Source organism: Cyanistes caeruleus, chromosome 29 (genome assembly GCF_971803275.1).
Source record: "Cyanistes caeruleus chromosome 29, bCyaCae1.hap1.1, whole genome shotgun sequence".
Lineage (NCBI taxonomy): Eukaryota > Metazoa > Chordata > Aves > Passeriformes > Paridae > Cyanistes > Cyanistes caeruleus.
The window spans coordinates 4,068,081-4,091,364 of NC_141729.1; the positions used below are offsets into that span (position 1 = coordinate 4,068,081).

At 56.1% G+C, this 23,284-nt stretch overlaps 2 protein-coding genes and 1 long non-coding RNA gene across 18 annotated transcripts; all 3 read right to left on the reverse strand.

The window, feature by feature from the left end:
• Positions 1-2,352: 2,352 nt before the first annotated feature.
• STAMBP (STAM binding protein) lies at positions 2,353-16,033 on the reverse strand. Of its 4 annotated transcripts, none has more exons than XR_015279760.1 (10): positions 15,890-15,976; positions 14,009-14,233; positions 9,984-10,059; positions 9,012-9,107; positions 8,097-8,424; positions 7,353-7,477; positions 4,541-6,654; positions 4,051-4,370; positions 3,341-3,440; positions 2,353-2,815 (listed from the first exon to the last, which is right to left on the reverse strand). XR_015279760.1 is itself a non-coding variant. In XM_023940830.2 (10 exons), the coding sequence occupies exons 1-10, from the start codon at positions 15,997-15,999 to the stop codon at positions 2,759-2,761; spliced, it is 1,368 nt and encodes a 455-aa protein (XP_023796598.1). In that variant the 5' UTR covers positions 16,000-16,033; the 3' UTR covers positions 2,353-2,758. The 4 variants fall into 4 exon arrangements, 3 of the variants coding, with proteins under 3 accessions (XP_023796598.1, XP_023796600.1, XP_086721619.1); XM_023940830.2 differs by having other exon boundaries at positions 4,051-4,163; positions 6,517-6,654; positions 15,890-16,033; XM_023940832.2 differs by having other exon boundaries at positions 4,051-4,163; positions 6,517-6,654; positions 8,097-8,421.
• On the reverse strand, positions 5,697-6,261 carry LOC147648941 (uncharacterized). Its single transcript, XR_015279761.1, has 2 exons — positions 6,083-6,261; positions 5,697-5,918 (listed from the first exon to the last, which is right to left on the reverse strand). It is a non-coding gene; the product is annotated as an uncharacterized LOC147648941 (long non-coding RNA).
• A 191-nt stretch (positions 16,034-16,224) lies between the features above and the next one.
• DUSP11 (dual specificity phosphatase 11) lies at positions 16,225-22,678 on the reverse strand. Of its 13 annotated transcripts, none has more exons than XM_086865482.1 (10): positions 22,497-22,593; positions 21,724-21,799; positions 20,919-21,050; positions 20,398-20,521; positions 19,918-19,978; positions 19,583-19,629; positions 18,851-18,926; positions 18,226-18,333; positions 16,923-17,531; positions 16,225-16,852 (listed from the first exon to the last, which is right to left on the reverse strand). In XM_086865482.1, exons 1-10 carry the CDS (start codon positions 22,529-22,531, stop codon positions 16,513-16,515), a joined length of 1,608 nt encoding a protein of 535 aa, XP_086721608.1. In that variant the 5' UTR covers positions 22,532-22,593; the 3' UTR covers positions 16,225-16,512. The 13 variants fall into 13 exon arrangements, with proteins under 13 accessions (XP_086721608.1, XP_086721607.1, XP_086721609.1 ...); XM_086865481.1 differs by having other exon boundaries at positions 18,226-18,336; XM_086865483.1 differs by having other exon boundaries at positions 21,724-21,769; positions 22,497-22,565.
• Between the last annotated feature and the right edge of the window lie 606 nt (positions 22,679-23,284).

Genomic DNA, 23,284 nt, shown 5'->3' on the forward strand with positions numbered 1-23,284 from the left:
CTGCCAGCATCCCCAGAGCCGCTGCCAGCATCCCCAGAGCCGCTGCCAGCTCCAGGACTCCACGGCTGCGGGACCCCGGGCAGGGCTGGAGCGGCAGCAGGAGCCCACGCAGAGCCTAAAAAGGCAAAGTTTGGCCCCTGCAGCCAATCCAGCCCGGGGATGCTCGCAGGAACGCCAGGCATCCCACGGCACAGGCCCTGCTCCAAACTCCCCGCGCCCCCAGCACCTCCCTGGGACGGAATGGAAACGCCTGGAACCTCCGGGGATGCTGCTGAGGATGGGCAAAGCCGTGAAATGAGGGGTTGGGATCCGTTCAGTTTGCTGAGAGGGGAGATAAGAGTCGCTCCCTGCCTGTGGGAACCCCCCCAAAACACACGACCCGCGTTGTCACAGGCAATAAATCATCGTGGGGTTCAGCTCCTCCCAGATCCAACCTGACTTTGGGTGATTTTAAGGTGTCACAGGCAATAAATCCTCGCTGCTGACTGTAGTTTGTGTTTGGGGTTCAGATCCAACCTGATTTTGGGTGATTTTAAGGTGTCACAGGCAATAAATCATTGCTGCCGAGTGTAGTTTATGTTTTGGGTTCAGCTCCTCCCAGATCCAACCTGATTTTGGGTGATTTTAAGGTGTGAAAGGCAATAAATCATCACTGCTGACTGTAGTTTATGTTTGGGGTTCAGATCCAACCTGATTTTGGGTGATTTTAAGGTGTCACAGGCAATAAATCATCACTGCTGAGTGTAGTTTATGTTTTGGGTTCAGCTCCTCCCAGATCCAACCTGATTTTGGGTGATTTTAAGGTGTCACTGCCAATAAATCATCGCTGCTGAGCACAGTTTGTGTTTGGGGTTCAGATCCAACCTGATTTTGGGTGATTTTAAGGTGTCACTGCCAATAAATCATCCCTGCTGAGCACAGTTTGTGTTTGGGGTTCAGATCCAACCTGATTTTGGGTGATTTTAAGGTGTCACTGCCAATAAATCATCGCTGCTGACTGTAGTTTGTGTTTGGGGTTCAGATCCAACCTGATTTTGGGTGATTTTCAGGTGTGACAAGCAATAAATCATCACTGCCAAGTGTAGTTTATGTTTGGGGTTCAGATCCAACCTGATTTTGGGTGATTTTAAGGTGTCACAGGCAATAAATCATCACTGCCGAGCACAGTTTGTGTTTGGGGTTCAGATCCAACCTGATTTTGGGGGAGCTGGGATGGATCCCTTGGGATATTCCCCAGGGATGAGGAGCTGGGATGGATCCCTTGGGATATTCCCCAGGGATGAGGAGCTGGGATGGATCCCTTGGGATATTCCCCAGGGATGAGGAGCTGGGATGGATCCCTTGGGATATTCCCCAGGGATTTGAGATGTGATTTCCCACTCTGTGTCCCCTTGGGGTGGGGAGCTGTGGGATGAACATGGAAACCGCACCCCCCCCCACTCCCGAGCATGGCTTAAATTAATTAACCCAGGCTGAAAACGAGCTCCCAGAGATGCCCCAGAGGCTCCCTGGGGCCAGCCTGTTCCCAAAAGAACTCTGGAAATAAAGCTGGGAGCAGCACTCGTCACGCAGGGGCTGCTGCAAACACGACAAACCCCCCAAAGAAACGGATCCCACCCCAGGGGGGAGAGCTCTGAGAAAACCAGGGAGGCCCAGCCTGGATAATCCCATCCACGTGTGCCCGAAGGAAAGCCTCGGGGTGCTGCCAGGACGAGCACACGGCACGAGGAGGGAGATGTTTGCACGCCCCTTCCCCTCCCCACGTGCCCCCCAGCCCATCCTGCGCTGCCGCGTGGGGATGTGGAGCCCTCCCGAGCCTCGCCACAGCTGCTCTCCACCTTGGAATTCTGCTGTTTCCCTCCCCTCCCGGGGCTGGGGGCTCGGCCTGGAGGGCGGGGAAGGAAAAATCTCGGCTTGGCACCCGACTAAAGCACCTCGAGGAGGCTCCAGCACCGCAGCGACGTCACGGAGCGCCCGCCTCGGGCGAGGACGGGCTTCCCGCAGCTCTGGGATGTGAAATCGGGGATCTGGGAGCGTGGAAGTGCTGGAAATCCCATCTTGGGGTGGGATGGAAGAGGTCAAAGCTGCTGGAAATCCCATCTTGGGGTGGGATGGAAGTGGTTGAGGCTGGAGTTCAGTCTTGGAATAGCCAGGAGAGCGAGTGTGAGCAGGAAAGGGGAGGAAATGCCCAGACATCCCCTGAACACCTCTGGCATTCAAAGCAGGGCCACATCCAGGGATCTTCAGCCCTGAGATGCTCAAAGAGGGATCCCAAAGGAGGTTGGGCCCTCTTCCCTCCCTGGGCAGCCACAGGAGCAGCGCTGAGCTGCTCTGGGGGTCAGAGAGGTTTGATTTGAAAGCACAGCAAAGATTTATCTGCTCCTGGGAGCTGAGACCGAGCAGCCCGGAAGGAGGGACAAAAACAGGGCATGGGTCAAACTGGGTGAGTCCCAGAAGCACTTGAAGAGGTTTCCACAGCTCAGGGTCACGGGGAAGCTCCCCAGGAGGCTGGTGGGGAGTGGATTAGAGTTCAACAATTGCTTTTAGTGTTGGTTTCTGTCTCTGGCAGCCCCGGCCCCCTCTGCCAGCCCCACAGCAGGCACTGAGGTTCCTGAGGGCAGGGATCCGATTCCACCACGGGGGAGGGAGGGGAGGGATCACTACACCGTAGAAATCATCTGCTACAGGAGGAGAAAACCGATTCCCTAGGCCTAAAAAGGAGGGTGGGTGGCTCCCGTGAAGGGACAAGGCAAGAGCTTTATCGGAGATCCATCATCACCACGTCTCTCTCCACTATTGACACGTGATTGCAGGTCTGGAAGAGAGGAGAGGAGGGGACACGGGGGTTATTCAGATGTTCCCACAGCTCAGGTGAGTCTCCTCTACCTCCTGACACATCCTGCAGCCAGAGATTTGCCCTTGGATCCAGTTCCTTGGATCACCCCGACTGCTGGCCCTGCCTGCACAGGCACAAAATCACAAATCCCCCCTCAGACAGCCCTGGGCTGCTGCCAGGCCCTGCTCCTGCAGCCCAGGAGCTCTGCATCCCACCTCTGACAGCTGGAAAACCTTGGGAATCTCCTGGGCTGCTGCCTGACCCTGCTCCTGCAGCCCAGGAGCTCTGCATCCCACCTCTGACAGCTGGAAAATCCTTGGGAATCTCCTGGGCTGCTGCCTGACCCTGCTCCTGCAGCCCAGGAGCTCTGCATCCCACCTCCAACAGCTGGAAAACCTTGGGAAGCTCCTGCACCTCCACCCTGCCAGGCTGAGCCTCCTGATTTAACCCAAGTGCAGTGTCCAACACACCAAGTCCCCTCCCCACAGCCCCCACGGAGCTCACCGTGAAGAGAGGGGGGTCTTTGGGGTGTGGGTGGAACCCCTTCTGCCGGCAGGATGAGATCTCCTCCAGGCCATGCTCCGTCAGCTTGAAAAACCCCGTCCTGGAGCAGAGGAACAGCAGCTCTGTGGCTGCAGCCTCTGCAGGCCCAGCCACAGCCCCTGGGGCACCTCTGGGGCTGGGACTGAGGGACACCCCAGCTCCTGGGGAGCTCCTGTCCCCACCTCTGAACCTCCCTGGGGCACCTTTGGGGCTGCTCACCTGGAGCAGGGACTGAGGGACACCCCAGCTCCTGGGGAACTCCTCTCCCCAGCTCTGAACCTCCTGCCACATCCCCTGGGGCACCTTTGGGACTGCTCACCTGGAGCAAGGACTGAGGGACACCCCAGCTCCTCAGGAGCTCCTGTCCCCACCTCTGAACCTCCCTGGGACACCTCTGGGGCTGGGACTGAGGGACACCCCAGCTCCTCAGGAGCTTCTGTCCCCACCTCTGAACCTCCCTGGGACACCTCTGGGGCTGGGACTGAGGGACACCCCAGCTCCTGTCCCCACCTCTGAACCTCCTGCCAGGGGTGGACAAGCCCTGCCAGCCACAGCTGACGGGAGCTGTCCAGTCACACTGTGACATTCCACCCCTCTGTGCCAGGGACCTGAGAGAGGAAAGGTGTGTGGGAAGAGCCTCCCCAGCCCTCACCCCTGCAATCCATACTCACTCCTGGTATTTGGGAGAGCACACGATGGCGATGGACTCCGGCAGCATCATCTGGTAGGAGCAGTGGGTGTGCAGGTCCACGCTGGACAGGAAGGCTGTCTGGGTGGGGTGGGTCTGGAACAGGGACACGGGGACGGCTGTCACAGCAGGCTGGGAAAACCCTCCCAGGGGATCCTGTCTGCCGAGGGGATCCTGTGGCAGAGGAGACACAGCTCCTCGCAGGGCACACGCCTGGGGAACTCGAGGAATTGTGGAATTGTGGAATTGTGGAATGCTTTGGGATGGAGGGACCTCAAACTCAGCTCCTCGCAGGGGACACGCCTGGGGAATCCGTGGAATTGTGGAATTGTGGAATTGTGGAATGCTTTGGGATGGAGGGACCTCAAACTCAGCTCCTCGCAGGGCACACGCCTGGGGAACTCGAGGAATTGTGGAATTGTGGAATGCTTTGGGATGGAGGGATCTCAAACTCAGCTCCTCGCAGGGCACACGCCTGGGGAACTCGAGGAATTGTGGAATTGTGGAATGCTTTGGGATGGAGGGAACTCAAACCTCATCCAGAGCTGCTGCCCCAGGCTGCTCCAAGCCCTGTCCAACCTGGCATTGGACACTTCCAGGGATCCAGGGGCAGCCTGGAATTCTATCCCAGCCCCTCTCCACCCTCACAGGGTAGAATTCCTTCCATCTAACCTGCCCCTAGCAGTGGGAAGCCATTCCCCCTTGTCCTGTCTCTTGTCCCAAGTCCCTTCCAGCTCTCTTGTAGCCCCTTTATTTTATTTTTGGACTGTCCTGAAACGTGTGCTCCTCTTTTCCATTTGGAATTACCTACAAAAGGAGCTCTAGGTTCCTGCCACATCCCGGGAGAAATCACACCTTGAAGCCACAACAACGTCCTTGCAGGCCACTGGAGTGCAGCTCCTGGGGCTCAGCACATCCCAGGGACAGCCACAGCATTCCAGGACACCCCAATCCATGGAGGACACCCCATTCCATGGAGGATTATACCATTCCATGGAGGACACCCCAATCCATGGAGGATTATCCCAATCCATGGAGGACACCCCAATCCATGGAGGATTATCCCAATCCATGGAGGACACCCCAATCCATGAAGGATTATCCCATCCCACGAAGGACAGCCCATTCCACGAAGGACACCCCAATCCATGGAGGACACCCCAATCCATGGAGGACACCCCAATCCATGAAGGACACCCCAATCCATGGAGGACACCCCAATCCATGGAGGACACCCCAATCCATGGAGGACACCCCAATCCATGGAGGACACCCCATCCCACAAAGGACACCCCATTCCATGAAGGACACCCCAATCCATGGAGGACACCCCAATCCATGGAGGATTATCCCAATCCATGGAGGACACCCCAATCCATGGAGGACACCTCAATCCATGGAGGACACCCCAATCCATGAAGGATTATCCCAATCCATGGAGGATTATCCCAATCCATGAAGGATTATCCCATCCCACGAAGGACACCCCAATCCATGGAGGACACCCCAATCCATGGAGGACACCCCAATCCATGGAGGATTATCCCATCCCACGAAGGACACCCCATCCCACGTAGGCTTGCACAACCCCAGACACCTCACCCAGCTCCTGCTGACAGCTCTCTCTCCTTTTGCTGCTTGGGTTTTTTTTTTTACTTTTGCCAAGACCAGCAGGAGGCTCAAAGGAATTGCAGAGTGTCCCCAAATGTGCCAGGGCTGTCACTGCAGGGCTGGCCCTGGAGCAGCCACCCTGCACGGAGCAGGAGCAGCAGCGTTTCCTTGCCCAAGCCCTCAGGCAGCTGCTGCTTTCCAGAGATTACTCAGCTTTGCTTGGCATGGATCCGACTGGCCCTGTGGGGACAGCCAGGGGAGGAGCCTGCAGCTGGCACAGCTCACAGCAGAGCAGCACAGGGACACAGCGTGGGAGATGTGTCCCTCTGGGAAAGGAGCTAGGGGTGCCCCACAGAGCCAGCTTTTAGCTGGAGGAAACAAGAGCTTCATGTCCAAGGTCTCACCTCCAGAGAATCCCAGGATGGGTTGGGCTGGGTGGGACCTTAAAGCCCATCCAGTGTCACCTCTGCCATGGCAGGGACAATTTTCCCTGTCCCAGGTGCTCCAAGCCCTGTCCAACCTGGCCTTGGGCACTTCCAGGGATCCACAGCTGCTCTGGGCACCTGGGCCAGGGCCTCAGCACCTCACAGGGAAGAGTTTTGTCCCAATAATCTCATCTAAACCTTTCCTCCCTCCCTTTCAAAGGGTTTGATGCTTTAGGAAGGGACCCCAACCTTAACCAGGCCTGGATTTCCCCATCAGAGCAGTGAATGAGACTGTACCAGAGAGAGAAACCCAACCAGAGGCTGCTGCCCATCCCCTGCCATCTCCTCCAGAAAACTTCTCCCTCAGCAGCCCTTCCCCTTGGGGCTGGGAAGAGCCAGGGAAGGAGACTCACATGGATCCAGCCCAGGGTGACGAGGCCATGCTGGTCCTGGATGACGAAGAGCTCCTCCTCGTTCTCCGTGGTGCAGGAGTCGGGGCCTCCCAGCTGCTTGGGGACGATGACGTGGGTGATGGTGAACTCGTTCCTCATCTGCAAGGCAGTGGCAGCACATGGAGGATGTCCCATTCCGTGGAGGATATCCCATCCTCAGGCATGAGGGAATTTCCTAAACCTTGGAACAAGCCCGTGGATGCATCCACCACCCCTCTGCAGGTGCAGCTCCAGGTCACTGACAAAGGAGTTGTGGGATTTTCCTCCCGTTTCCTTCTCAGAGGAGCCCTGGACACCCCCCAAACCCAGCTCCCCACCCTAAAGGGGGTGATGCCTCATCCCTAAACCATCCCCCGTGTCTGGGAGCAGCTGGACTGCAGGAGGTTGCTACATCAAACAACATTTCAAAGCTTCAAAACTGCTGGGAGTGACTCAGGGCAGATGGGCTGGAGCCGCCAATAAAACCGGGGCACGCAAAGTCTGGGGGAGAAGCGTCCTGCCAGCCCTGCCTGCGTGAGGGCCACCAGCTGGGACAGCCAAGGGAGGCCTGGAGCTGCCAGGAATGTCACCAGGAATGTCACCACTGGAGAGAAGCAGCTGGATGGGGACTCGGGCTGGCAGCTCACTCAGGGTGGGGAAACCCCGAGAAGGAGGGAAGGGAGAGGCGCGCCATCCCTAACAGCCTGACACCACCCTGAAGAATTCCAGGCTCCTCGAGCCGCTTCCAAAGCGACAAACAGGTGACAAACAGCCCCTGTGTCACTTTTGGGGCGTCTCCACTGGGGGTGTTCCCTTACCAGCTTCCCGCAGAGGATCCCGCAGGTCTCCACGCCCCGCACCGTGTTGGCGTCGGCCAGCTGCAGGAACTTCTGGCACAGCTCCCTGGGGACGATGACCTGGCGAAGGACATCCACGCCTGCACCTGAGGGGAGCACAGTGAGCGCAGTCAGGAACCCCTGCAGGTCCCTCAGGGCAGGGTCTGAAGGGATGAAATGGAGGAAAATCCATCTGGGAAGATAAAGTCTCCCTCCGGGGGCGGGCTCAGGGAAAGGTGGCACTTGATAAAGGACGGGGAGAAGGGACATCTCTCAAAAGGGAGGTGGAGAGGGGAAGGATCCTCTAGCAGGGGGCCAAAAGGAGTGGTTTGTTAGCAAAAATGTAGCCACACACCCTCAGGAAATGTTATTTAAAACAGGATGTGTTGCTGGGCAAGACTCAGCCCTTGGACACGTCTGAATGGGTATTTTGGAACCACATTTAGTGGAATTTGGTCAGGAGGAGGATCCAGTTCCCCCAGCCAGCAGCTAAACCCCAATCTCCAAGGATCAAGGAAAGGCCAACAGGCTGCAGACCCTGGGAGAGCAGAGGAGAGGCAGGGAGGGCACATTCCCAAGAGGAGACAGCTCTCCCCAGCCCTGGACAGCAGCCAGGAGAGCAAACCTCCAGGAGGGATGGAGCCAGGATCAGGGAATTCCAAGAGAGGTTGGCTGTGTTTGGCTCAGCCCCAGCAGGGGAGAAGGGATGCTCCAAGAGGTACTAACTGTTCTCCGTGCTCCCCAGAGCACTGGGCTTCAAAGATCTGTCCACAACGGGAGGTTTGGCTGGGACAGTTCCCGCTGAAGGACTTGCTGGGTGAACTGGAGAGACTGGAACCTTTGGGATTGAATCTGTTGGGGGCTTTTCCACTCCAGGGATGAGGGGTCCATCCACAGACTCTGGCTCTGGCTTCCCAAACTCCTGCGCTATCCTCAGGCGCTCCTTCTCCAGCTCCTGCCGCCGGATCATCTCCTCGAAGGCGTGGAACTGCTCCTGCTCTGCCTGCTGCTGCTTCATCAGGGCTACCCGGGTCTTCTCCTCCTCCAGCTGCTGCTGCAAAGCCAAAGTGGGTGCAAATCACTCTTCCTCCTCCTGCTGCACGGGGGAACACGAGCAGAGAAGGGGGGACACCGGCCTGGGGGGCAGAACACGAAGCCTCTGCAGAGCCCCAGCTGGGTCCTAAAAGGTCACCAGCAAACAGCGTTTTCTGCAAGGAAACTTCAGCTTGCAGGGCCCAGATCCAGAGCCAGCTGGGCCAAGGGCAGGAAAACCACCCTGCTTTACCCTCCCTCTTGCATGGAATTACAATCCCAGGCTGCTGTCCCTCTGTCCTGTCTCTAAAGACACACACGAGTGTGCACAGAGGTGACCCCCACACACCCCCCCAGATCTTTGCCCACGCTGAGTTCCTGGGCTGTGAGACCTGGATGTGCTTTTGGGACAGAGAGAACGCACCAAGCAAACAGCCCCAGCTCAGGGATGCAGAGGGAAAAAGAGTCAGGGACACCTCTGACAGAGTCACCCACAGCCTGGAAAAAGTTGGGGCCACCCAGACTGGACATTCCCGAGCACTCGGGGAACCCTGGAGCTGCTGAGGGGCTCCTGGGGGAGCACAGGCCTCCAAGTCTCCTGGCACTCACCTCCTGCTCCTTGTACTTAGCATAGTCCTTGGCGTACCTCTTTAGCAGCTCCTCCTTGAGCTCTTCGGCTCGGGGAAACGCTACTTCCTTCAGTTTCTGGGGGAGGAAACACAGCCTCAGCCTGGGCCAGCCCCCAGGGCAAGGAAAACAAAACCTGAGCAGCTCAGGAGGCCAAAAACCAGCGCTAAAATCACTGAGTGAGAGCTCGGGCAGTGCTGTCCTTTCCTCTTGTGGTCAGCGCTGAGCAGAGAGCTGCAGCTCCTTGTGGCCGTGAGGAATCTCCGAGGATTCCCTGGAAAGTTTGGACACTTTGGACATCCAAAGTGGTTTTTAAAAAGCAGGGGAGTTGAAGAGGGAAGAGAGGACACCCCAGTGCTCAGCGTGAGGTAAACTGGACACCAGCCCAGTTGTCCTGGCCTAACCAGGACACCGGTGCAAGTGCAATGGGGTAAGAACCCCCCAAAATTGTGACTCAAGAGAATTCCTGGAATTGTTTAGGTTGGAAAATACCTCCAAGGTCATTGACTTCAACCATTCCTCCATGTCCACCACTAACCCACGTCCCCCAGGTGTTTTGAAACACTTCCAGGGATGGTGGAAGCCGGTGCCAGGACTGGACAATGCTTTTGGGGGAAGAAATTAATTTCCCTATCAAATTTAAACCTCCCCTGGCCCAGCCTGAGGCTGCTCCCTCTCCTCCTGTCCCTGGGAGCAGAGCCTGACCCTCTCCTGGCTGTCCCCTCCTGTGCAGAGCCAGAAATTCCCCCTGATCCTCCTTTTCCCCAGCCCCACTCCCACCTCTGGACACGCTCCAACCCCACAGTGGATTTCTTGGAGTGAGGGGGCCCAGAACTCAACTCCCAAAGGGTCAGAACTGCCTGGCCAAGCCAAGACTTCTCCACATTTGTGTGGCTCGCTCACCCCAGAGCCACAGAAGCCCAAGCTGGACGAGCTGAGCACGTCCCCACTTACTTTGACCGTCTCCCTTTTCTCAGGAATGACGGCGCTTTTGTAATCGCGGTGCTGCGGCAGCTTCTCGATGAAGAGCCTGGAAAAAACGGGACAAGAAGCTGCACTTGAGGACATTTTGGCAGTGTTGGACATTTTGGGGGATCCCTGTGCTCCCTGTGCTCGGGGCTGTCTGGCTGTCTGAAGGAACCCCCCATCCCATAACAGCCCCTGGAGGTGATCCTCAGGGGATCTCCCTCGATCCCAAGGGATTCACGCAGGTTTTCATCCCACCTGGCCTCTGGAGGTGATCCTCAGGGATAACACCTTTGTTTTGAAGAGAACCATTAATAACCTGGTCTGCTGACCTGCCCACACCTGGGATTCCCAGGATTCCAGCTCAAGGACTCAGAGCTCCCCGGGGACAGAGAGGGGAAATTAACTCTGACCTCGGCCAGGGAAAACTTGCAGCTGAGCTAAAAGCAAGTTACCAGCCCCAGCTGCTGCACCTCTGGGCTCTGCAGCCTGAGCACCCCAGGTATTCCAGGCAGGAGGGAGAATTCCGGGCTGGATTTGGGGAGGGAAATCAAGGCTGAGCTCAGCATCGTCCCACTCAGCTTCCACTGGCCCAAAGTGCTCCCAGCCCCGTCCAGCCTGGCCTGGGGCGCTTCCAGAGATCCTGGGGAAGCCACAGCTGCTCTGGGCACGCTGTGCCAGGGCCTGCCCACCCTCCCAGGGAAGGATTTCTCTCTGACACCCAAGATAAAGCTCTGCTGTTCCCCCTTGTTAATGCCCAGCTAAAAAAGTCTCTCTTCTCTATTTCAGAAGCCTCCTTAAAGTGCTGGCAGGCCACAAAGAGATCCTTCCACGAGTTCCACAAGCACTAAAACAAGGAGAAAATCCCACAAACAATGGGTAGCTCGCTCTGGCTCAGCTCTCTGAGGCTCCCCAGGCTTGAGACACCTCGAGTTCACCAGGCTGAGCTTAGCCAGGCCTTTCTCCCCTGCAAGCTGAGCTTTGCTGGCTCTGGGCATCCACAGAGCTTTGGGGATAACTCAGAATCCCTGCCCTCCTTCGGGAGGATGTCCCAGGCACAGGGAACGAGGGAATTCTGCCACGGAAAGCAGAACAAACCAAGCAGGAAAAGCTTGGCCCCGAGCGCTGCCAGCAGCTCCCAGATTAAAATGGAAGGGATTAATTAGGAAGGATTAAGAGCAGATGCTGGCCTGGGCAAGATGGAAAAACCAGCAGAGACAGCTGGCTTTCCACAAGTCAGGAAGTGGGGGGGAAAAAACTGGGCAGGAGGATGAGAGGAGGGCTCAGGCAGCCAGAGGGAAACTGCAGGGCTGGATTGGGACAGAAAAAGGGGCTGGAACAGCTCCTGTTCCCTATGGACAGCCCTGCTGAGGCCTGGCAAGACCAAAACCTCCCACAGCCAGGAGTTTTGGGCTGCTTCAAACCTCTGCCTGCTCCCAAGCCCAGTGCAGCAGCTGTTTGGCACTGAGCAGCACAGCCAGGACTTATTTTTAAGCCCAGCTCCACTGCCCAGGCCAAGCTGGTGGCTCTCGAGGCCCCCACGAGTCCCTGGAGCTGATCCAAGCAAAATGAGGAGCCCCAACATTACAGACAAGTTGTGTCTTATTATTTTTCTTTCTTATTTGGCTCAAAGTTGTGACTTACTACTTTTTTCCCCCCTTCTTATTTGGCTTTAAGGAATTAACCCCAGTGTTCCTGCTGGTGATTCAAGGAAAACCCACTTGGATCACGGCAGGGGAAGCTGCTGAGGAGCACAGGCAAGGAAAGGCTTGCAAGGTGACGTGTGTTAAAAACCCTGGAGATAGTTACAGAATCATGGAATGGCTGGGATGGGACCCCAAACCTCACCCAGGGACACCCCTGCCATGGCAGGGACACCTCCCACTGTCCCAGGGTGCTCCAGCCTGGCCTTGGGCACTTCCAGGGATCCAGGGATGGCCACAGCTTCTCTGGGAATTCCATCTCACCCCCTCCCCACCCTCCCAGGGAAGAATTCCTTCCCAATATCCCATCCATCCCTGCCTTCTTTTCAGTTTAACACCATTCTCCACTCTCTGCCTGTGTACAAAAAGTCCCTCTCCCTTTTATAACCCCTCTTTAGGCAGCAGAAGGGACTCTCAGGTCTCCCCAGAGCCTTTTCCTCTCCAGCCTGAACGCTCCCAGCTGCCAGGAAAGGGAGAGCAGAGCAAATCCACGAGAGGCTGCAGTGAGCTGCCAGTGCCTCCTGCTGCTCTCTGGCTCAGGACACCCTGAAAACATCAAACCCTCTGCTCCAGCTCCAGCTTCCCACCTTTCACTGCAAGGAACCACGCTGCCTTTAAGCTCCTGTCTTTGGGCAATCCAGGAGCTCAGGTGAAACCCCAGCAGGGGAAGGTTTTGCACCCTCCAGGCTGGAAATGCCAGGAGTATTTGAGAGCACAACCTCTGGCTGCTAGAATCAAACGTTTGTTTAGTTAAGAAGTTCCTCCTTTGGCCCCAGCTGCCTGAAGGGGCCTGGAAGCTTTCCCAAAGGTTTTTACACTCCCCAGCTCGCAGAGCGGTCGCCACCATGCCCATAAAAGCTCAGCAAGTGTGAGGAGGGGAGGGAAGCTAATCAGAGAAAAATGTCTTGGGTTTAAGGGGCAGCAACCCTGCACGTGGAGGGAAAACGCCCATGGAGGTGACAACACCGTTTTGGGGGAGTGGGGACAGCACAGGGGACACCAGTGACACCACAAGGGACAGAATTAGAGAAAAAAAAACCTACAAAAAAAATCTACCAAAAAAAACCCCCTAAAAAAAACCCTACAAAAAAAAACCCTACCAAAAAAACCCTACAAAAAAAAACTCTACAAAAAAAAAACCCTACAAAAAAAACTCTACAAAAAAAAAACCTACAAAAAAAAAAATACCTACAAAAAAATAACCTACAAAAAAACCTACAAAAAAACCTACAAAAAAAAACTCTACAAAAAAAAACCTACAAAAAAAAATACCTACAAAAAAATAACCTACAAAAAAACCTACAAAAAAACCCCTATAAATAAAAACCCTACAAAAAACCCTACAAAGAAAACCCTACAAATAAAAACCTACAAAAAAAGGGGTGCCAGAGGATGGTGCCAGACTCTCCCATCAGTGCCCAGTGACAGTCCCTGTGTCACCTGCTCCAGGTGACCCTGCCTGGGCTTGGATGGTCTCCAAGCCAAACTTTTCTGGGATTATGGATTCTGGAAACTTTCCCAAGCGAGCTGCACCTGTGGATTTGTGCCTTCCCAACCCCTCCTGACCAGTCTGAGCTGCATTTGTGGATTTGTTCCTGTCCAACACCTCTGTGGCTTTGTGCCTCACCTTCCCAACCTCTCCTGGCCAGTCTGAGCTGCACCTGTGGCTTTCCAACCCCACTGTGGCTCTGTGCCTCACCTTTCCAACCCCTCCTGACCAGTCTGAGCTGCATTTGTGGCTTTGTGCCTCATCTTCCCAACCCCTCCTGGCCAGTCTGAGCTGCATCTGTGGATTTGTACCTGTCCAACACCTCTGTGACTTTATACCTCACCTTTCTAACCCCTCCTGGCCAGTCTGAGCTGCATTTGTGGATTTGTGCCTGTCCAACACCTCTGTGGCTTTGTACCTCACCTTCCCAACATCTCCTGACCAGTCTGAGCTGGATCTGTGCCTTTCCAACCCCACTGTGGCTCTGTGCCTCACCTTTCCAACCCCTCCTGACCAGTCTGAGCTGCATTTGTGGCTTTGTGCCTGTCCAACACCTCTGTGGCTTTGTACCTCACCTTCCCAACATCTCCTGACCAGTCTGAGCTGGATCTGTGCCTTTCCAACCCCCCCTGACCTGTCTGAGCTGCACTTATGGCTCTGTGCCTCACCTTCCCAACATCTCCTGGCCAATCCCACCCACTGCAGCACCCCAAATCCCTCAGGAGCAGAGCTCTGACCACAACCCAGAGCCGTGGAGCTCTCCCACCTCCCCAAACCCCCCGGTGTCCCCATGGCCAGCCCCCCATAGCCCCCATCCTTACGTGATGTACTTGTTGTAGAGGATGAAGGCGTGCTCCAGGTTGCCCTCCTCGCGGTAGACGGTGGCCATGCGCAGCATCTCCACGCCCGAGCGGAAGTAGCGGCGCGGGGGGATGTCCTCGCTCACCTCCACGCTGCTCCCCACCTGGATCAGCCGCCGCACGCGCTCCTCCGGGGCCAGCCCGGCGCCGCCGGGGCCCGGCATGGTGACACGCATGGGACGGGCTCTGCGGGGACACGCGGAGGGCTCAGGAACCGCGGGGAGAGGGAATGGGGAGGGATTGCGGAGTCAGGGAAATCGTGGAATCACGCGAATCACAAAATCGTGGAAATCGTGGAATCACAGATCATGGAATCACACAAATCGCAAAGTCATGGAATCACACAATCACAAAATCATGGAATCACGCGAATCACAAAATCGTGGAAATCGTGGAATCACAAATCATGGAATCACAAATCACAAATCATGGAATCACACAAATCGCAAATCATGGAATCACACAAATCACAAAATCGTGGAATCGCGGAAATCGTGGAATCACAAATCATGGAATCACACAAATCACAAATCATGGAATCACACAAATTGCAAAGTCATGGAATCACACAAATCACAAATCATGGAATCACACAATCACAAAATCATAGAATCACACAAATCACAAAATCGTGGAATCGCGGAAATCGTGGAATCACAAATCATGGAATCACACAATCACAAATCGTGGAATCACACAAATCACAAAATCATGGAATCACACAATCACAAAATCATGGAATCACACAATCACAAATCATGGAATCACACAATCACAAAATCGTGGAATCACGGAAATCGTGGAATCACAAATCATGGAATCACACAGTCACAAAATCACGGAATCACAGAAATCATGGAATCACACAGTCACAAAATCATGGAATCACACAATCACAAAATCATGGAATCACGGAAATCGTGGAATCACGGAAATCGTGGAATCACGGAAATCGTGGAATCACAAATCATGGAATCACACAGTCACAAAATCACAGAAATCATGGAATCACACAAATCATGGAATCACACAGTCACGGAATCGTGGAATCACTGAACCATGGAAATTGTGGAATCATGGAGATCATGGAATCGCACAATCACAAAATCATGGAATCAAATCCCTTCCTCAGAATAATCCCTGCCAAGGCTCACGGTCCTTTACAGGGAGAGCAGACCCCACTCACACCCTGGGACCCCCCCTCTAAATCCGGGAGGGGAAAGATGGCCCGGTCAGAACCGCCGGACCGAACCCCCCTGTCCTGAGGGGAAAGATGGCCCGGTCAGAGCTGCCGGACCGGATCCCCTGTTCTGAGGGGAAAGATGGCCCGGTCAGAGCCCCAGAACGAACCCCCCTGTCCTGAGGGGAAAGATGGCCCGGTCAGAGCCCCAGAACGAATCCCTCCATCCTGAGGGGAAAGATGGCCCGGTCAGAGCTGCCGGACCGGATCCCCTGTTCTGAGGGGAAAGATGGCCCGGTCAGAGCCCCAGAACGAACCCCCCTGTCCTGAGGGAAACATCTCCCAGCCCAAAGCAGATCCCCCTTCCCACAGCCAGACCCCCGGCGGGAATTCTCCTTCCTAAAGTGAATACGGCACAGCCGGAACGCTGCGGAGCGGCTTCCCCTCCTTACAGAGAAGATTCCAGACCCCCCCGACCGCGCCTCCACACGAGACCCTCCGGCCCCCCTCCCCACAACCGGAGCGGTATCTCCGGAGAGGTCCCAGCACCACGGTCCCGGCGGCTCGAGCCGCCCCCGATGCTCAAAGGGTCCCCCCCCAGCAGAGGTCGGGACCCCCATCCCGCAGAGCCCTCCCCATCCCCGACCCAGCCATGACCGAACCTGGCGCGCCCGCCGCCGCCGGTTGCCCTCAGCACTTCCGGGTTCTTCCCCACACACCGAAGCACCGCCCAGCCTCGCTTCCGGCAGCCAATCAGAAACCGCCCCAACATCCGGGTACGTAGCACCCACACCCACTTCCGCCCTGCCGCTTCCGTTTCCTCCGCCGTACGCCATGACGTCACAGCTCGCGTCTTAAAGGGGCAGCGCCCGCGGAAAGGCCGCGCTCCGGCCCAGCCCAAACCCGGCCGTTTTCACCCCAAAACCGGGCGAGCCCCTCCCGACCCCCCGCGGAGTGCACGGGCCCCTCCGGGAAAATGACTGCTCCACACCCAGGCTGCAGTTTGCACAGCGTGGAAATTTACTTTAGCAAAAGTGGGTAAAAACGAGACACAAAAAAATCTGGTGTTTCAGGCCCAATCCCGTTTCTCGTTGAGGAAATCAACAAAAACCCGTTTTGTTGAAAGCCCTAGGGATGCCTGAGGATTTCTTTAGGATTATTGCAGCTCTGCTTGAGTCCGTGTTTATTTTTATTCCCTGCATCCCCTCACGGGTCGGACTCTGCGCAGCACCGCGTTAAAAAAATTCCGTGTAAAAGCATCTGGGGGCAGTAAAAGAAATCAGATTTAAAAAATAGCCCTGTTCAGCTGCTCCACACCCAGTTCCTGGCTGAGCCACAGCTGTCCCCTCCAGCCCTGGGAGGGTTTTTGCTGGTGGGAATCTCTGGTGTTGTCAGGATATTTCCTGCTGTCGCGGTTTGTGTTTCCTGCGCCGGCGTTTCCTGGCAGGTGAGGGCTCCTGGGGCGGCCAGGGATGAGGGATCTGGGTGGGGAACAGCTCCTTGTGCTGCTTCTTGAGGGGTGGGGAAAGGCAAAAGTTCTTGGGGGGGAAAGTGCAGGGCTGTCTGTGCTCCGGGAAATTCTGCTCCAGGTGATTCTGCTCTGGGAAAGTCTGACCCAGGTGATTCTGCTCTGGGAAAGTCTGATCCAGGTGATTCTGATCCAGGTAACTCTGCTTCCTCTGCTCTAGGAAAGGCTGATCCAGGTAACTCTGCTTCCTCTGCTCCAGGTGATTCTGCTCCAGGTAACTCTGCTGCCTCTGCTCCAGTTTCTTCTGCCCCAGATAATTCTGCTGCCTCTGTTCCAGATTCCTCTGCTCCAGCTTCTTCTGCTGCCTCTGTTCCAGCTTCTTCTGCCCTTGTTCTAGATGATTCTGCTCCAGGAAACTCAGCTGCCTCTGCTCCAGGCAATTCTGCTCCAGAAAACTCTGCTGCCTCTGTTCCAGATTCTTCTGCCCTTGTTCCAGATGATTCCGCTGCTTCTGCTCCAGCTTCTTCTGCTGCCTCTGCTCCAGATGATCCTGCCCTTGTTCCAGATGATTCTGCTCCAGCTGCTCCAGCTTTTTCTGTCTCTTCTCCAGCTTCTTCTGCTGTCTCTTCTCCAGCTTTTTCTGCTGTTTCTTCTCCAGCCTCCTCTGCTTCTTCTGCTCCAGCTTCTCCAGCTGTTTCTGCTCCAGCTGTTTCTGCTCCAGCTGTTTCTGCTCCAGCTGTCCCTGCCCCAGGGCCCCATGCCTGTGGCCCGGCTCCTGGGGCTGTCCCTGAGCCGTGGGGCCAGGCTGCTGCTTCTTCCTGGAGCTGCTGGGACTCCTGCAAGGAAACTGGGGAGTCAGCACCCGAAAAAGAGCTGGTGGGGAACTCCCTCCTGGAAATTTCCCTGGAAATTCCTGGGTTTCCCTGGAAATTCCTGGATTTCCCTGTAAATTCCTGAATTTTCCTGGAAATTCCTGGGTTTCCCTGTAAATTCCCAAATTTCCCTGGAAACTCCTGTGTTTCCCTGGAAACTCCTGTGTTTCCCTGTAAATTCCTGTGTTTCCCTGGGAATTCCCGGATTTCCCTGGGAATTCCTGTGTTTCCCTGTAAACTCCTGTGTTTCCCTGTAAACTCCTGTGTTTCCCTGGAAACTCCTGGGATTCCCTGGAAACTCCTGGGATTCCCTGGAAACTCCTGGGATTCCCTGGAAACTCCTGGGATTCCCTGGGAATTCCCAGATTTCCCTGTAAATTCCTGTGTTTCCCTGTAAATTCCTGTGTTTCCCTGTAAACTCCTGGATTTCCCTGGGAATTCCCAGATTTCCCTGACGATTCCAGCTGAGGAACATTCCAGCCCCTCTGGGATCCTGCTCCCACCCTGCCAGGATGTCATCCCATCCCTACAAGAGCTTCACCGCTGGTGTTTTGGCTCTCCTTTCCCAGAGTTTTGTTTTTTTTTCCCCCACAGCTGGCTGAGCTGCAGCTTGTAAAAATCCATCTGGAATTTTCCAGGAGAAGGGGAAAACACCTACCTGGGCACTGCCAGGGGTGGCTGCTGCTTCACCAGCTGCTTCTGGGGCCTGCCTGGGGCGCCGCCTTTTTTCCTGGAGAGGTCTGAGCCCAAATTCTTCAGCTCACAGCTGCTTTTGAAGGGAATTTTAAGGAGAAATCCAGATGTTTTCACTGAGTTTTTCGCTCACTGGGTGGTCACATCAGCTCTTTCACAACGGATCCCTGCCCTTCCCATCCCTGCTTGCCCACAAAAGGGGGGTCTGGGTGTTTTTCCAGCCAGTTCCAATCCCAGAATGGTTTGGAAAGGACATTAAACCCCACCCAATCCCACGGGCAGGGACACCTTCCCCTATCCCAGGCTGCTCCAACCTGACCTGGGACGCTTCCAGGGATGGAGCAGCCACAGATTTTCTGGGAATTCCATCCCAGCCCATCACCAGCCTCCCAGGGAGGGATTTCTCCCGACATCCCGCCCAACCCTGCCCTCTGTGAGCTTTAAACCATTTTAAAATACTTTAAACCGTTTTCCCCTTGCCCTGGCTCTCCCTGCGTGCTCCCCCAGCTCCCACCTCCCCTCCTGGAGCTGCCCTGAGGTTCATCACCTCCTCCAGGAGCTCTCCTCCCTCCTGGAACGCCCAGACTCACTTTTTCAGGGCTCTCCTCTGCAGATCCTGGATGTAGTTTGGTCTCTCCATGGGATGCCCTCGAGACTTGTTGAACACTGGGGAGAGACAGAGTGACCCCAACACGAGTCAGCCTTGGGGCTGCTGAGCAGTTGAGACCCCCCAGAAGGGTTTGAACCCCTCCAAAAGGATTTGAGACCCCCCCAGGAGGGTTTGAGACCCCCCCAGGAGGGTTTGAGACCCCCCCAGGAGGGTTTGAGACCCCCCCAGGAGGGTTTGAGACCCCTCCAGAAGGGTTTGAGACCCCTCCAGAAGGGTTTGAACCCCCTCCAGAAGGGTTTGAACCCCTCCAAAAGGATTTGAGATCCCCCCAGAAGGGTTTGAAACCCCTCCAGAAGGGTTTGAGACCCCTCCAGAAGGGTTTGAGACCCCTCCAAAAGGGTTTGAGACCCCTCCAAAAGGGTTTGAGACCCCTCCAAAAGGGTTTGAAACGCCTCCAAAAGGGTTTGAGACCCTCCAGAAGGATTTGAGACCCTCCAGAAGGGTTTGAAACCCATCCAGAAGGGTTTGAACCCCTCCAAAAGGATTTGAGACCCACCCAGAAGGGTTTGAGACCCACCCAGAAGGGTTTGAGACCCACCCAGAAGCGTTTGAACCCCTCCAAAAGGGTTTGAACCCCTTCACCAAGCACAGCTCCCCCCCTGGAGCCACCCCAAAGCTCCCTGAGCATTCCCCACCCCAGCAGGACACTCACACTCTATGGCAGCATTTGGCTCCATGCCTTCAACATCAATCAGGTACCTGCACACAGCAGCGAGAAATCCCTAATTACACAATTAATTATGAAAACACCCACGGGTTGGTGATGATTTAAACAGGAAAAAATTAAAAAAAAAAAAAAAAAAATAGAGTGGGGAAGTTTTAAACCTTTTATTTAAATGCCAGAATGATCAGCATTTAATGGTGAATTTTGGGTTGAAAACACCCATCCTAATAAAAGCTGTAAATCTGGGATCACAGAAATCACCCCTCTCTTGTTTTCTGCTGGAAATGGCACCACTGAAGCTCACCTGAGCCAGCAGAGCTCACCTGCACACCAGGTAGCCAGTCCTGTTCAAGCCATGCGTGCAGTGCACCCCGATGAGTTTATCTGGAACACACACAGGGCATGTTCAGCTGCTTCTCCTCCAAAATCTTCCCCAAATCTCCCCAAAACGAGCCAACCCTCCATCAGTGAACAGAAACAACCACCCACATCATCGTAGCTCTGCCTAATTAGCACTCAATTCATCAGCTCGTTAATCCTGGCAGCTCATCTGCATAATCCCAGAGTTACCAAATCACCACGGAATCCTGCAGTGGTTTGGGTTGGAAAGGAGCTCAAACCCCATCCAGTGCCACCTCCTGCTGTCCCAGGCTGCTCCAAACCCATCCATCCTGGCCTGGATTATCAGAGCCAACCCAAATTCCTCCAGCAGGAAAATCCCAATTTATTGCCTCCACATTCCCACGTCAAGAGAAGGGAAAGGAAACCCCGGCAGCAGCAGAGTCAGGGAGATCCACGCTCACCGTTGTCTCTGTTGTCTGTCAGAAACTTTTTCACCAGGTAATTGAACCTCAGAATGGTTCTTCTGTTTGGGATCTCCCGTCCCATGGTCAGGATCTTCGAGTACCTCAGCGTGGGGGGCAGCTCCTGCAGGAAAAACCCTCAATCATTCCCAGAAAAAGCACAAAGATTCTTCCTAATTAAAGAATCCCAGGTAATAAACCAGAATGACGAATTTTCCCACCGAGCCTCAAAGAGCAGCTACGCAATTTTAGCTTAGCAAAGCTCTGTCCAGAACATTCTGGATTGTTCCTTTGCTCTGTTTTCTCCCTGGGGAGGATGGAGCACACACTGAAGCTGCAACACCTTTCCCATGACTGCCCACCCAGGCAAAGCATTCCCAACCTTGGGCTGGCTCAGAGAGGATCTTGGGGTTGGGGGTTCCATCAGAAACCCCCCCACTGGCCTGCCAGAGGATTCCAGGCCCTCCCACCGTGCCAGGCTGCTGTTTTTGGGGAGAACCCCCGGGTTTGTGAGCGCTGACCTCGCGGCCGTAGTAGCGCGTGGTGTACGTCAGGTCGATGATCAGCCCCAGCTCCTCCTGCCGCTCCTTGACCTTCCTGATCAGGTCACGAGGGGAAAATCTCTCTTCTGGCAGGAGGTTCTGCTCGAAACTCTGCGGGAAGTGATGTTTTAGGAGTTCAGTTATTGAATCTGGGGGCGTTGTGGTGGGTGGGGAGAGGCTCCTGCTCCGGAGTGCGCTGGATGACTCGGGCAAGAGGAACCGGCTGAAGCAGAACAGGGTTTGGTCACTGAATCCCGGGGTGGTTTGGGCTGGAAAGGAGATTAAAACTCATCCAGTTTTATGGGCAGGGACGTGCTCAGAGCCTCAGGGCTTTGGGGCTGCTCAGCTGAGAGCTCCCAGGGGTGAATGATGACTTTTAACCGCGGTGAAACCCCGCAGCGAGAAACGCACCCGGACGCCGCAGGCGGAAGCTGCAAACCAAGGATTCAGCTCAAAAACACGGAATCACAGATCCACAGATCAAAAACACGGAATCACAGAGGCTGGAAAAGCCTTTCAACACCATCCAGAGCCAGCTGTGCCCAGCCCAGACTGCCACATCCCGGCCTGCCTTGGACACCTCCAGCTCTGGGCACCCCAAACTTCCCCAGGCGGTTCCAAACCCTGACTGCCCTTCTCAGGAAGAAATTCCCCCTGATGTCCAGCCCGAGCCTCCCCTGGCCCAGCTGACCCCTTCAGAGCCCCCAAAATCCAGCTGTGACCCTCAGGAACTCTCTCAAGGAATCCCCACAGCTGCTAAGCACCCCCAAAGTGCCCCCCTCACCTTTTTCAGGGGCACCTTGAAGGCGATGAAGCGCGTGCCCGGCATCCTGCAGCCCAGCGGGATGTAGTCGGTCCACCTGCACCCGTGGGGGTGTGAAACCGGGGCAGAGACCCCGGCCCGAGCCCCCCAGACACCCCCAGACCCCTGAACACATCACCCCCCGGCTTGGGAATCACAAATTCACCAGGAGAGAGGATGCTCGCAATTCCCCGATGTCCAGGGATCCTCCAAACACCCCCTGATCCGTGGGGACCCCTCAAACTCTGCCCAGCCCAGGGAGCCTCAAATTCCCCCCAGTCCTGGGGACCCCTCAAATTCCCCCCAGTCCTGGGGACCCCTCAAATTCCCCCCAGTTCTGGGGACCCCTCAAACTCTGCCCAGCCCAGGGACCCCTCAAATTCCCCCCCAGTCCTGGGGACCCCTCAAACTCTGCCCAGCCCAGGGACCCCTCAAATTCCCCCCAGTCCTGGGGACCCCTCAAACCCAGAGACCTCAAACTGACCCCAGTCTGGGAAGAAGGAGCCTGGTCCGGGGACTCCCAAATCCCCCCCTGGCTCAGGGACCCTCTCACCCTGCAGCTCCAGAGACCCTCACACCCTGCAGCTCCAGAGACCCTCACACCCTGCAGCCCCTCACAGAGCCCCTTCCCCCCGACACCCATGTGACACCCGCCGCCGCTGCCGGGTCCCGGCTCCCTCCCAGCGGCCTGGAGCCCCCGGGAGCCCCCGGGCGGGAGGAGCCGCGCTCGGGGCCGCGCTCGGGGCCGCGCTCACCGCTCCGGGACGCGCGAGGCCCCCCTGCCCGCCATGATGGCGACGGCGTCGCGCCCGCGCGTGACGTCACTTCCCGGCCTCGCAGGGCACCGGGGGGCATCGCGAGGCCACGCCCACAATGCTAGGCCACGCCCACCAGGGAAAGAGATCACGCCCACAATGGAGGCCACGCCCCTCGCGCGGCACCCGGGGGCTCTCGCGCCGCGTAGCGGTCACAGACGGTACCGCAGCACCGAACAGCACCGAACCGGCACCGAACAGCACCGAACAGCACCGAACAGCACCGAACCGGCACCGAACAGCACCGAACAGCACCGAACAGCACCGAACCGGCACCGAACAGCACCGAACCGGCACCGAACCGGCACCGAACAGCACCGAACCAGCACCGAACAGCACCGAACCGGCACCGAACAGCACCGAACAGCACCGAACAGCACCGAACCGGCACCGAACAGCACCGAACAGCACCGAACAGCACCGAACCGGCACCGAACCGGCACCGAACAGCACCGAACAGCACCGAACAGCACCGAACAGTACCGAACAGCACCGAACAGCACCGAACCGGCACCGAACCGGCACCGAACAGTACCGAACAGCACCGAACCGGCACCGAACCGGCACCGAACCGGCACCGAACAGCACCGAACCGGCACCGAACCGGCACCGAACCAGTGCCCATCCCCGAAACCACAGTTATCCCACAATATCCACAATTTCCAGCAGCCCCATGGGTTCTTTAAGCACAGCTGGGAGCAGCAGTTGTCCCTTGGGTCAGGGAGAGG